At 40.9% G+C, this 14,932-nt stretch overlaps 1 protein-coding gene across 6 annotated transcripts in view; it reads left to right on the top strand.

Annotated features, from left to right (window-relative positions):
- The window catches only part of CTBP1 (C-terminal binding protein 1), a 223,700-nt gene that overhangs the window by 75,428 nt on the left and 133,340 nt on the right, over positions 1-14,932 (top strand). Inside the window, exon 1 of one of the 6 annotated variants that reach the window (XM_071753249.1) lies at positions 5,235-5,300. The exons of 4 other annotated variants lie outside the window; for them this stretch is intronic. In XM_071753249.1, coding sequence (XP_071609350.1) covers positions 5,294-5,300 — 7 coding nt within the window. In that variant the 5' untranslated portion in view covers positions 5,235-5,293. Of the gene's footprint in view, positions 1-5,234; positions 5,301-14,932 lie in introns of those variants that run through there. One more of the 6 variants, XM_071753250.1, reaches the window with a different exon arrangement.

The raw sequence follows: 14,932 nt of genomic DNA, 5'->3' as shown, positions 1-14,932 counted from the left end.
AAATAACTTACCACAACTGAGAATACAAATATCCTTCAGAAGGAGCTTGAAAGTTCAAAAACAAAACTCCAAGGGAGGAAAATTTAGGTAGAGATTCTCGTTTCTCAGTGGTGATTGTATTAGCTGCTGATCTGAGAAAGCTGGGAAATTCTTAAAAGCCTGTTTTAGATTTCAGTGCAGTATCTACTGTTTTCTTAACTTCCTTACGGTCTCAAAATTGCACCCATGAAACATAAACCAAAATATTTTCAAATTTAGCTGAGGGTCGCTGCACAGGGAGATAGTTGGAAGAAGGAAGTGTATATGTGGTGTCAACAGTTTTGCAAAATGATGTGAATGTACATGTGCAATATTCAGAATTTTCACTGGAAGTGAAAAAAATAGATCTTTTCTCTTCCAAAAAAATCCCACCCCGAACCTATCATTACAACGGATTTTGACTTTAAAAATAGCATTTTTTCTTGTTCTTTAAATCAGCATGTATTGAGGCTTTTTATTGTAGTGATATATTCTGTCACCATTGATAGCCAGCATGGAAAAAGACAACTCTGTAGGGTTGCCATCTTTTTGTTAAGTTTCTGTGCAGAATTGAGAACTCTGGGAATTTTAAGCCTCTTAAGAGTGCAAAGAAAAATAGGAAACGTTTAAATTGAAAAAAAAAAATAATCTGAGCCCATTATATAATATTTGCTGCCTAATGAGTGCTGTAAATTTGACGTTTTAATAAGTGAGTAAAAAATATTTAGATAGCTGAGCATATAGAGATTTCTGAGCCTCTGCCCATGGTGCCATCTCCTGTGTCATCTCCCTTCCCTCATCCAACAAGCTGTGGTGTGGAAATGGCTGAATGAAAAGCCATGCAGGACCAGAATTTAAATTCCCAGGACCATGGGAATTAAAAAAAATGCCCTTAAACAGTGGTTCTGTTGCAGACTGGTAGTGGTACCAACAAGAGAGATGCAGCTATTTGTTTGAGAGGCAGCATTTTGCAGCATGACAGAGGTTGAGCAGAAGTATTGATTCTTTGGAGACACAGTAGTTGCACCAAGACCACTGGCAAAGTAGAACATGTTTGCTTTGAGTCAGATTAATACTGCAGGAGCAGTCAAATTTTAATTTGCTTTTCATTGAGTGACTGAAGATGTTCAATAATTCCAGTTTCCAAGAAAAGAACAAAGGAACTTGGTCTTGAAGTAGAACATAAAACCATTACTGAACTGGGTCAGAGTGTAAGCATCATCTGGCCCAGTATCCAACAGCAGCCAAGAACAGGCCAACTATGTACAGAGCTTCCAACCTTCATGTGCTTTGAGACTATGGACTTCTGGAACTGATGACACTCCTGTGTTGCACTCAGTAATATTTAAAAATATATAGATATATATATTTTTTTTCCCTCTGGCTGCTGCTTCTTTGACTCCTGTGAACTTTGAGGTCTGTGCTCCACTCTTGTCTGGGAAGGAGGAAGCTTTGTTAGGAGATGCAGCAGGATCAAATGACTTAGATCAAAGTCAAATCAGGATCAAATTTTACCATACAGATAAAAAGCACTCGTGGCTATTTTTTGACCACTGGAATGGCTCACAGACATTTAGGATAGAAACGTTGTCATTTCAGGAGATAAGGTAGAGACAAGCCAGTATATTTGAGAATAATATCTCACATTATGCATGCAGATACATTTTAGAATAGACTGAGAGGTATGCATATATGCATGTATGCAGCCTTAATATCAGGGATAAATTTGCGTAATTATAGCTCATAATTTGTCTGCTTTGCAGCTATTTTTGAAAGTTAAATACTTGCTGATAAGAGGGAGCAGTAATTTATGGCAAGAGAAACCGCTCTTGCCTCAACTTGAGGGTGGTGGGTGTAATCCTGAAGCTGGACCTGTTTGCTGCTTCTCTAAAATATGCATTGCTGTGATCTGTAGTTGCATTTTTGACTAAAAAGATTCATAGCTATGTGGGTATTCTCTTAGCAAGTGAAATGATCACCGGGCAGATATTTGGTAAAATATTCAAGTAAATGTTGGCTTGTAAGTGGGAGTATTTGGGTATATTTTTGAAACGTAGATATTTCATTCTGAAAAAAAAAAAGTAACATCATAAATTTCCAGTTGCTAATAATATACTGGAGAATGGAATTTTTTTTTTTTTTTTTTTTTTGTTAGACTGATCTAGGTTGCCATAGTTAAGGAAGACAGCAGCTCATTTAAGTGCTAAGCCATTTTTAAGGAGCCTTGGCTGTTTATTAACAGTGATTAGATTGAAATGTGGATATGGCCTTTGAGAAGATGAATGTCATGAGAAAGCTGATGGAATTAGAACTTCAAATACGTTCCTGTTTACATGTTTAATGTATTATTAACTGTCATTTGTTTAAAAAAGGAATTCAATTCATAATGGTTGTAGTATAAACAAATTCCGTTTTCATATTACTTAGGCTCTATTTGATTTTTGTTTCATGACAGCATTTCAGAATTATCATTCCATTATTTATTAGCTAGAGAGAAGGCTGGGAAAGACTTCATGTCATGTGTTTAGCTAGGAAATCCATGGAAGTTCAGAAGGTGGTGAAATATTGTGGCCGTAAAATACTCACTGCCTCATAGCAAAGGTGAAAGTACTGTTCCAGGAAACCCTGAGTGTTCTGCTCTGAAAGAAATATTTGGAAGATCTGACAAGACTTCATATCAAACCACACATCTGGCATTACAGCAGGTGAAAACTAGCTTTAGGACATCCCTCTGATGGCACAGATGTGGCATGGTCAGCCTGCAGAGACCGAGTGCTAAGGAGTTTCAGGAACTAATAATTGTAAACATCAGTAAACAGGATTTCAGTATTTTAAATCCTCTGTTTAGGACATGTTTCAGAGCTGTGTAGCAGTGACCTAACCAGGATAATGGAGACTGAGGCTGTGTCTGGGAACTTTCTTCCCAGGAGTAGGGCCTTGGCTAAGAGATGCTCTCTCTTCCTCCCTGAGGAGGGAATGACTTCTCTAAAACCTTTACTTTTACATGAGGTTGGAAAAGCTCTTCTTGATGCACTTCTCAGTAGTGGAAAATCTTAACGCAGGAAAACACTTAAGCATGTGTAAAGCTTCAGACCTTCAAGTCCTGTGGGTTTTTTTGTATTCCTGAGTTAAAGCAAATACTTAATACTTAGAAGTTACTCAGCAGGCACAAAGTTTTGGTAAACAATATCCATCTGTCTGATGGGACACTTGCCTTCATGTGTTTAATTACATTTGCCATCATCCTAAATGTGTGAGAAATCTTTGTCTGCTCCAACAACGACTTCTGAAGTCTGACTGCTTAAGGAATTAATTTGGTGTCAATATTTCCTTCTGCAGGTAATCTCTTTTTATCACTTTTAACACCAAAATCAGTGACTTCTTTGAAGGAACAAATGACGAAGCAAGGAGAAGTCTAGAAAGTAATTAGTGCAGATCCGGTAGTGGATGTTCTAACCACCACTTCAACTATTTATTTTATTTTATTTTTTACTTACTTTTGGTTATGCTTTATGGAACATGTTTATTGACTGTGTCAGCGATGTCCTTCCTCAGCCGCTGGTGCAAAGACGATTTTCTCAGTTTATCACAAAACGCCAGATTTGCTCAGCATGTAATTTAATCTTATGCTTGGAAGCATCCACATCACTTGGTTATCGTGAAATTATTCTTTAATAAAAATGTATGTTTTGTGATCTATATTTTATTAATTTGGCGACTCAGTTTATCGATTGTTGCAGGTGCCATGAATGTATAATTTGTCACAGTTATCGCTTGCCTGTCAGCACTTGGTAGCACCACAGAGTTCTTGGCTTTTGGGGCACCTTAGAAATAAGCTTTTCTTGATCTGCAAAAGAAAAGCTTTCTCCTGTAAATTATCAAGGCCAGGGCTGATATCAGGTTTATCACTTCCCAGCGTGTATTATCCTGTGTTAGCCAAATGCTGAGAACAAATTAATAACACGGCCGTTCGGGCAAGAGTTCTCAGGAAATATGATTTTAGTGATTTTAGTGATTTTTAAATGCTGGGAGGGAGGTCAGAAGGAGTGTGGCATGAGAAATGGGAGGCACGGATTTTCTCACTCTTTCAGCCCAATCTGAATTTAGGAATAGGTCAGTAGGCCAGGAAAAACAAAAGAAAATTCTGAGCTTTTTTTATCCTCTCCTCTCTAGTTGGTCGTTTTCTGCTGTAACATACAGCAGCCATAAGTTTTGTTTACTGAAGTTTATTTTTATGAACAAATGTTAATACATTTCAATTTTTTTTTGAAACGCAACACATTCAGTATTTGATTTTTAAATATTTTTTTTTTTTTTTGCAGTGAAGCAGATGTTTATTTCCAAAACTGTTTGACTTAATGAGAAAGTTTACAGTTCTAATAACATGGCAGCATTGATCCAGCACAAAGCTTTGCAAGCTGAAGTGAAGTTGTGTGGCTGAAGCATCTGCTGGTTTTGCTTTTAGTATTTTAAAAGGCTGAGTTCAGCACCCAAGAAGCTTGTTCTAGGCAGTCACTGAGTTTGTTATTAAAAAACAGTGGCTGAACAGACACACTTCTGAGCTTCACATCTTAGCTGGAGCAGATGAAGGGTTTTTTCATCTTTCTGGATTCTTAAAAATATTTGTGCTTACTAGCAATAAGGTTTGATTTATGCGGGAGCATCCACTCCCATTCATTCCCTGATTGGGGAGTCCCAAAGTTTTGGGTTTTTGTGATGTAAAGTGGAGAGGGGTGGGTGCTCTACTGAAAAAAAAAATACCTGGGAAAGATTTAAAAAAACCCAAAAAAAAAACCCAAAAAAACGGGGGGGGGGGAGGATGCAGGGGAGAAAAAGGAATTAAAGAGAAAAAAGCGGGAAAAAGGAAAAAGGAGAGAAAGGGCAAAAAGAAAAAAGCGAGGGGGAGAAAAAAGATAAATGAGGGGGAGGGGAAGCAGTAAAAAAAGGGAGGGGGGGGAAAGGGTAAAGGAAAATAGAGGGGAAAAGGGGAAAAAGAAGAAAGAAATGCGGAGGGTGATGGAGAAGAGGGCAGAGCTGGGCTGTGGCCCCGGCCCCCCCGCCGCTCTCCCAGCACCTTCCCCCCCGCCGTGGCTCCGCTCCCCGCCCCCGCCGCCGGGTAATGAGCCGCGCGGTGATTGGCTGCGGGCGGGGGGCGGGCGGTCGCTATTGGCTGGCAGCCGGGGCCTCTCCGCCCCGATTGGCCGCGCCCGCCTGCCCCGTATTTTCAGCAGCGGCGGCGGCGGTGTCGGCGCGTTCCGGGTGGGAGCCGGCGGCGATGCAAGGTGGGTGCTGGGGACCCCTCCATGCCGGGGGGCTGTGGGTGCTCCCCCGGCCCCGCCCTCAGGTCCAATATCTTGATTTAAATTAATTTTTTCTTTATTTTTCTTTTTTTTAAATAATGATTTCCTTCCCGCCGGGGGCGGGGTGCCCGCGCAGCGGAGCCTCCGCCGCAGGCACCGGGGACCGCAGCGGGCGGGCCCGGCAGCCACCGCACCCCGCGGCTCCTGCCCTGCCCCGGGGTTGGGTCTGGGGGGCACCGAGCTGGGGGTGCACGGGTGGAGGGGTCGGGGGTGCGCGGCCGCCTTAGGGGGGGACCCCGGGGCCCTTGTCCAGGAGAAGTTTGGAACGCGGGATGCCCCCGGCGCGGCTCCAGCCCCCTGGTATCGGTGTTGTTATTTATTAAAGATTCCCGTAGTTATTCCCGGTAAAACCTCGCCGGGGGTCTCTGGGGTAGCATCCAGGGAGGCGGGAGGAGGTTGCTGGGGGCTGGGCAGCCTCCTGCCTCCTGGTGCTGCGCGGGTTTGGGGTGTTTTGGGCTAAAATTAACTTCCCAAACGCGGAGTTTGCGCTGCGGGTGTTGCGTGTTTTAAAAAAAATGAGGTTTCCGTGCGTGGGGTTGCCCAAAGTAAATGGGAATCGGCTCGGGCTGTCGTCAGATCCCTGCTGAAAATGCTGGATCCTTCCCATAAGTTATTTCTGTCGCTTTACTAAATATTAAATTACTGTTTCCCCTTCAGTCTGAGATCACAGATAATTGGAAACGGACCTGATTATGTGTTGTTATCTGAACCTACTTTGTTTGGCTTAAATTTAAAATAACAAGTATGAAGTTAAATATCCTTCGTTTTTATCTTTTCTTGTAAATCTATTTTATGCTTCAGGGAGAAATTTGCCTCTATGTTATTTTTCAGCCTATCTAATCTCGTATCTCTCTTTTTATGAGGCTTTTTACAGTCAACTGTATTTATCACATTTATTCTGTATATTTCCTCTCACGTTAAAACTGCCTCCCCCTTTTTATGTTCTGAGTTACCCAGTGGTTTCATGGCAAAAGTTATTTCTGATGGAGATACATTTTTATGGCAGAAAGATCTCCTGACAGATTTTGCAACTTTTCTCCGTGGCATTTTCTCTGAGTGATGTTGGTCGGGTTGTGTGCTTTGTGCCATCCAGGAGTTAGCTAGAAATTTAAATAGATTTTGTAGCATCCCCAGCTGGAGGCAGTACTTGAAATTCTAATATATTTACACGATCATTTCTGTAATGTCAGTGAACAGTTGAAATTTCAGCTACAAGTTGCTACTTTAGGTGCCCTGTATAGAAATCTGGGTTGAAATCAGTGGTGCTGCCAGTGGAGTCAGTGTGATCTACACCTGAGTTTGCTTGTGATGCTTTTAACCCCTTGTGCATTTCAGAGGAAGAAGGATGCTTTTGGGTCCAGGCCTATTGCTAGGCCTAAAAATCTCATTTTAAAATTTTTTTTAATTGCAAGCAGTAAAGGTTTTTCTGGGGAGTCTTGGAACATTTTCAGTTTTGCCCCACAGGAGCAGCCCCTGTGCCTCTGGGATGTGGGAATGTGCAGCCCCAGGGTCAGGGGTCCTTGCCCCTGCACCCATGGGTGCCTGACTGCTGAAAGGGATGGCACCAGTGTTGTCATCTTGGTAAAAAATAGTGATAAATGGAAGTGGCACCTGTTGCAACCCCGGTGATTTCTCAGCTCCTAGAAAAAATATGAGATATCTGCAGTTTTGTGCTTATCTACCCAAATCACTTAGTCTAAAATAAGAGATATTCAAGGAGTTTAAATTGAATTTAGCAGTGTATTATGTTGAAATGATTGTGAATATTTGAGTACATGATAAATGTAGCTACATAAAAAGCATTTTTAAAATGATGAATTAAGTACTATTGGCTTATACAAGTGATGGGTACTTTTACAATCAAGCCAGCTACTGTTTTGTTTAAAGGTAGAAATATCCATGACTATATTTTATTGTATTTTGATTTCATTACATAATGGCATGCATGATTTTCATATTTTATGTAAACTTTCCTAGAGCATCCTGAGAAAAGAGACAACGTAATGCCTATGCCCAGTTGATTCTTACTGGGACTTCTTTAGTGTAAATACCAAATTTTGATTTCTAATGGTATTTTGGCAGGCTGCAGCCAGGCTGGCAGGCATTGCCTGCTTGTGGTGCTAACAGAAATATGAAAGATGACGTGAGTACTGCAGAGCTGAGTTACCCCTCCACCCCTCCTGCTTGTTTTCTCACCGAGATAGGTGAGAGAGAGCAGATGAAACATTTTCTTTCTCACAGTTCCACCTTGCTTAGCTGGTACCATGTACAGATCCAGTGTCCCCACAGAGCTGAGGAAAACCTTGTTGTTTCATAGCCTCCCACTTAAATTAGTTATTGGTAATAAGTGTAGACTATTGCTTAAAGGAGATGCATGCTATTAAGCAAATACTTCCAAATATAAATAGATATTAAGCTCTTATTAAATATTCTTCTCAATAACCAAACATTAAAAAAAAAAGAGGCTTGAAAAAGTAAACCTCAGTTGTTTGTTTGTTTGTTTTTTCCTAATTATGTGTTGGATCACAGCTTTGACTCCAGTACATACAGGAAGATTTGTATGCACACAATGACTCTGTTTGTACACAGATGACTGGAGAACCAGCATTCGTAAATGCATAAACCATAAATGTATTTTAAAGTACAGTTTGAATTACCTATCTTGTACCTATCTTTGTGTCTGAGGAAAGGATCAAAGTTTCAGAATGTTATAATTTGTTGCTGGATTTGTTTTTTTCCTTTATTGTGACCTTGTTGGATGGAGAGAGAATATTTCCTTGGTAAAGTGTGAGGTATTATTAACTCTTGAAGGTGACAGTTTCTGTCTAGGAGAAATGCAACCTAAAGTAGCACTTTGATAGCAGGAATGTTTGTTTCAGAACTGTAGTTTTCATATTTAATCATATGTGGTGTTACACTGGAAAACTTTTGATGACAATTGTATGGCATCTTTGGTTTTACATGGTTATATTGAATGATGGCAGAAAAATGGATTTGTAGTTTTTAAAGATCTGTGATTTTCATACTTGTTCTTGAATTGGGCTGTGATGTTATCACTGACCAATGCCGGGCCAGGGTGAAGTGTGAAATGTTTTCTGATGGTAGATTTCGCTGAGTGGAGAAATAATTTAAGCAGTACAAGGATTTTTATAGCCCTCTTGTCACATCTGTGTTTATGAAATATGAATTTACACAACATCTGCCTTATGGGGCTGGTGTTCCCCTTGCAGCCCACTCTCTTTGCAGACCAGCAGCCTCATGGCCAAAAGCATCATGGCAGGGCAGGATGGACTGGATCCTGGGCAGGGGATGGACTCACTGGGTATATGCTGTTGGGCTCTTGTGCAGGAAATTCAGATGTTTTCCAGTGTAAAAGCTTTCAGTTTCATTTTAGGAGGGTGATTTGCTTATGTGCAGCAAGGTCCCTGACCTTGACCTGGCTCATCCTGTTCTTGCCTTGTCCTAATTCCTGACTTAGTGTGTAGGCCAAGCAGCTGGCATGAGTGGCACACTGGTGAGGTGGGATTTGAGATCTGGCACAAGGCATGGTAATTTATTTTGGAGAGAGCACGACTTTATTTCCTGAAACTGAAGCTGACAACTCTCAGTGAGGTGGGTGAATCCAGCTGGATCTTGCTAGGTGGGGTTCATCATCAAAGCTATCATGTCCATCATCATGGGCTGTCTCCTCAAGACCCTCCTCCTCTCCATGCCAGTTTGTCATCACCCCCTTAGTGATGGCTGGTGCTGCAGGCAGAGGGAAAGAGCCAGCATTTTATATGGTTACACCTATAAAATTTATCTTGTCTTGGTTCACTTTGTTTTTTATTGTTTTATTTTCCTCCAGCATCTGGTGTTCTGCCCCTTGCCTCTCCTGGAAAAGCTCAGAGATGGTCATTAATGTCTAACTTGTAAAATTTTTGTAAGTATCACAGCAAAGGCAAGTTCACAGGAGGACAGAGTAGCTTGGGAGGCATTGATGTTTCTCCTTGGTAAGGGATGGGTTGGAGGAAGTGCTTTAGGAAAGGTGCAGTTTCCCATCCTGGGTCAACTCAGAGCACAAGTAGCTTTTGATACCAGTGGGAAATGGGCACAATGGTGAGAGACTGAAAACCCTTAGCAATAGTTTTGTACCTCTCCTCCCACTTGTTGTGCATTGCCTATCTTGACTAGTAAATGTTTCAGGTAGGCAGTGTCCCTTAGGGTAAGGTGTAAAGTCTCAGCCCAGCTGGCACATGGGGCTACCCAATATCCAGCACTTGGAAGTTGTTCTGGAATGTTCCAAGTAAGTGCAGTTGGTGCAGTGTCCTGCAGATTTTGAGGCACAGTATCTGACAAGTGAGTACTCAAAGCAGAGCTTTTACAATTTTAGAAGTCTGGTGTGGTGATTTGGTTGGGCTGTGGAAGTGATCTAAATGCTCACTGCTGTTTCTACCATCATTATTCATGGCAAAATGATGGAGGCAATTCATAAAGCAAGCTGTGTTGTCATGAAGCAGGAGAGCTGTGCTGTGTCTGACCTTTACATCTGAATTTTAGCAGATGAAATAAGAATAATACCAAGTGTTATATACTGGTGAAACCATCCAGCAAAATGTCCTTGTTCTTGTACAGATATTTAGTCCAGCCTTTTGCTGCTGCCTTCTGAAGCTTCACTACTGGTTGTTCTCTTACTGATATTTGCAAATTATTGTGACTGCTAGGCCAGAGTGAAAAATTATGTGCAACAGGTAGTTGCTTAGTGGAGATCAAATATATTGTCTTTGAGCTAGCTTAAGCTGGTAAAGGAAAGAGTTTAAACTAGTTAATTATCACTGCTTTAGATTATTGTTCTATAAAATGGGAATAATAATAATCATCATGAAAGGTGCTTTAGGGCTTATTAAATATTTCTGGAGCACTTTGGAATTATAATTATAAAAATAATTGCCTAGTAAATTCTCTACTTAATAAAATGCAAAAAATAAAAGAATGAGAGTATATTAAGCTTCATAGTAATTTAAATAGATGCATGTAGTTTATTTACCTACTCAGTGAGAACTAACAACCACCAAAAGCAAATAGTTCTTCATGAGAACTATATTTGCAAAAATGAAAGTATTTAAATCAAGGTTTCCAGTTCACTAGTTTAAATTACTTTTACATTTATGATTTAGGCTTTGATTTAAGTCATACTTTGTACTGTTAGTGTTCAAAATTTATCATCAACACTGAAGCTGTGAACACAAAAGACGTTCTTGGCAAGACTTGCATAATGTAATGTCAGTATATTTCTCTGGAATAGTAAAAATCTGGAAACAAAACCTTCTTTTCAGCACTGTTTTGGTATAGAATCATAGAATTTTCAGGCTTGGAAGGGACCTTTAAGATCATCTTGTTCCAACCCCCCTGCCCTGGGCAGGGACACCTCCCACTAGAGCTGTCTGCTCAGTGCCCCGTTCAGCCTGGCCTTAGAAACTTCCAGGGATGGGACTTCCACCACCTCTCTGGGCAACCTGTTCCAGTGTTTCACCACCCTCGTGGTGAAGAACTTCCTAACATCTAACATAAATCTACCTTCCTCTAGTTTGAATCCATTCCCCCATGTCCTATCACTACCTGACATCCTAAAAAGTCCCTCCCCAGCTTTCTTGTAGCCTCCTTCAGATTCTGGAAGGCTACAGTAAGGTCTCCTTGGAGCTTTTTCCTCTCCAGACTGAATAACCCCAACTCTCTGAGTCTGTTTTCCCAGGAGAGGTGCTCCAGCCCTCTGATCATCCTCATGATCCTTTTCTGGCCATGCTTCAGCACTTCCATGTCCCTCCTCTATCAGGGATGCAGCATACCAGGTGGGGTCTCACGAGAGCAGAGCAGAGGGGGAGAATCACCTCCCTCAGCCTGCTGATGACACTTCTCTTGATGTAGCCAAGGGTCTGGTTAGCAATATCTGGGATAAAAAACCAAAACAAGATGAATGCATTTGTATTTTTGTCAACAAACTAATGGGTGGCTCTTCCAATGGCCTTTACATGGGGATGAAAGGATGAGTAGAGGTACAGCTAGCATGTGACTTTGTGGTCACCAATTTTTTTAGAATCAGAGACATATTTAAAGGTTTTCTCAAATAAATAGCATCAAACTCATCACCTAATGTAAAAGGACTGATAATGTTTTCCATTTCTTTTGTTGATTAACAGTAATACCACAACTGAAACTTCTGTGTTACCAGCAGAAATACTGCAGAGTCCTAAGGACTTCTTACAGCTTTTCCTTCATTTATTGTTCTGCCTAGCAATTAGATAAACAAAACCTCTTTAGATTGTCTTTACACTTGACAGATTGGCATTTGTTTTTCTCTCTGTTTAAAAAAAAAAACAACAACCAACTAAAAATAAAAAACAACCCAGTGAACAAGATGCGACTTTTTTTTTTCAGTCAGGAAAGAAGTTTAGACAGAAGTTTCTAGGACATGATTTTTCTTGTGTCACTGCTGCTGGGAATATGGATGGGAAGGTGTGAGCCTCAGATGAAAACCATGTGTAGCCTTGCATGCTGTGCAAGGCTGAAGATCCTCAAACCAGCTCTGCTTCCCAGCAGTTTTATGTGGATCCTGGTGCATCCCAGGGCAGTGGGAACTGTAGGTGATGCTCAGGTGGGTGCACGGTCAACATGGTGTGATCACCTCTTCTGCTTGATCCCTTCTGGATGGCAAAAAGGGATGATGGCCTGCTTGCTCTTTTCATGGGACTGTGCAAGATCAAGGATTTTCCAAAATTAAATGCCTCTGAAGCTAGGAGCAGAGGAATGGCTCTGGGCAGTGATTTACTTTCCTTCAGGAAAGGTTGGAAACAGGGATCTGCTTTGCACCCCTTAAGAAATGGTGATTTCAGCTTTAAGTAATGATGCTTTAGATTGTGATTTGCATTTGGAGTAAATACCAAATTGCATATGTGGATACCAAAGCTAGTTACATAAAAATTAACCCCCATTACATTAATTAGTTTTAAAAAAAAATTCTAGTAGGCTACTACCATTTGATGAATGGATATCTAAATTAGATTTAAGAAATTCTAAATATTATAAAATATTGTAATGTTTCTGAACTGTTGAATTGCTGTTTGAATTGTCCATATTTCAGCTGTAGTTTTGTCGCTTCCTATTTTCATTCTTGCTCAAAATGTCTTTAAATAGAAAATCCTCTCAGCTGTTACTGTGATATATTGATACTGCACTTTGAAAACCAAGATCAATAATCCTATTTCCTATTCTCTCTCTCAAAAAAAAAAAAAAATTCTGTTACTTGCTGAAGTGTTCAAAAATGTTGTTTGGCTCATTTCGTGGATATCCACTTCAGTGACCAGAATGTCAGTGGAGGCTTTGTTTAAATGTGTTTTCTTTATTTCCCCCCCCCACTCTCACCCACACATACACCTGTTCATCTAAGTCTGGGCCAGATGTTCATTTATTTGGTTGGGCTTTATTTCTTCTTCCCCCCCCCCCCCCCCGCTTTATTCAGTTAACTACTTGTTGTCAGCAGCTCTGCAACATCCTCTTGTTTGCTGTAGGTTGCCCATGGAGGAAAAAAAAGGCTTGTTTCCAGTGGCAAAGGGTTAATTTGGCTTGGAGTTAGATTAACTGTTGAGGTAGCTCATGATAAACATCTGTTGCAATTCTCCCAGATGAGAACATTGCTTTCAAAAGTATTTACTGCACATTTTGAACCCGTGCACTTTACTTGTGGTTTTATTTTTTTTTTTCCCCTCCAATTACTGAATTCTTTCAAAAGGACATAAATCCAAAGAGTCTATCTCGGAGACTGTGTTTATTTTATGATACAGAGAAGGAAATGTGATTATTGAGTTATTGTTCATGTACTGGAGCCCTTGAATATTTCTGAGTGGAGCTCAGGAGCGTGCGCGTTCCTTAATAAAAAGCAACTGGGGGAGCTGAGCTCCTGGGAGCTCTGCCATGTGTGTCAGGGCTCTGCGTGGAGTCCTTTGGATGCCAGTCCTCTGGGTGTGCTCCTCCTGCTCTGAATTTGGCAAGATAAACACTGGTGGGGAGGAGTGGAGTTTTACTTGGACCTAGAACCCTGGGTGGGTATATGGATGGAAGCGTTTGCCCAGTGGGACCTGGGACTTTGCCACTGAGGAAACCTTCTGCTGTTTCCTTAGATTTTTTTTTTGCCTTTTAATTTTTTTTTCCTTACTTAGAAAAAAAAATTATAAAGTCTACATCTAGTGGCTCAAATACTATTTCTCCTGCAGCTGGTCTTTGAAGTCAGGTCTTCCAGCAGCTACCTCTTGGTGTAGCTGAGGACTAGGAAGAAGCAAATAAAGGAAGCTTTGCTAAGTTTTCCCAAAACATCAACCTTCACCCCCACCCATCCCAAACCACGTAGCCTACCCATGCTCAGTGTTTCTGGGAAAATAATAATGGAAAAATACATGGAATATCTTAAATGGCAGATGTTTCATGAAAAATAATTGTTTTCTTTGTTTTCTTATGGTAATGTTCATAACAAAATGTTCAAAGCGTTTTCACCCATATTTCTCATCAGGTGAAAAATATTTTGTGCTAAGTTTCCTACTCTTGATGTTTCCTACCACTGTATAAGAAAATGCCTGGAGTACTTTGCATATGTGCCAGTGGTAACCAGAATTAGCTCTCTTTGCATAGCCATCCACCATAGATGATGAAATGGGGGACTTCCAGGCAAGAAAGTAACTTGTAACATGCAAGAGTCTGTATCTTTTTGCTGGTTTTCTTAGGTCTGGCAGAAGCACTTGAAGCAATAAATCTGTAAGAACAGCCGTGCCCATTCAAATCAAGTGTGTCTGATTCAATATCCTGTGTCTGATGGAGATCAGCAGCAGGTATCTAGGGAAGGGTACAAAAAGAGTGAGAAAGTGATGAAATCTAAGGGAAGGTTTCTTGGTTTGCTTGTTTTATGGTGGTACCAGGATTTTCAGAATCTGCTTCCTGATCATAATGCAGAAATGTGACAGATGTGCAGTACTTAACAGCCTCGGATTTCTCTTAAAGGCCATGATAGCAATAGGAGGATAAAAGAGGGAAAAAAACCCCCCAAACACCCTGAAAAGCAATGGATAATTTCTGGAATAAAAATAATGGGGTAGGCTGGGGAAAAGAAAAAAGGGGCTGTAATTACTGCAAAGTATAGAGAAATGGCAGAAGGTTGGTTTGTTACCCAAGAGGTGAAGGAGCTCCCTGAGACCTGATGAGTGCTCAGCTGTCACCTGTGTCTCATCATTTGTGTGTGGGGAAGGGTAGGGATAGCCAGGCCATGGAGAAATGTATGGCCTGAACCTGGTCCGTGGAAAGCAAGATGGTAGAAGGCAGAGGAATGAACTGAGACTAAACACATAAGATGGGAAAGGGGAATGGGAGCACCTCAGAGCAGAGGCTCTGAATGGTCATTTGTCCATTCAAATTAATGAATAAGAAGTATTGTCTGTGTAGGGAATATTGTCTGCAAGTTTACACTGAATCTCTTCTAGCATCACTGTACTTTTCCCAGGCTTGAAGACACCCAGGTTTTATTTTTAGTGCTA

The sequence above is a fragment of the Heliangelus exortis genome, chromosome 10 (assembly GCF_036169615.1).
Source record: "Heliangelus exortis chromosome 10, bHelExo1.hap1, whole genome shotgun sequence".
NCBI lineage: Eukaryota > Metazoa > Chordata > Aves > Apodiformes > Trochilidae > Heliangelus > Heliangelus exortis.
The sequence above is the reverse complement of the archived record's forward strand: the minus strand, read 5'-3'. Positions and strand labels throughout refer to the sequence as shown.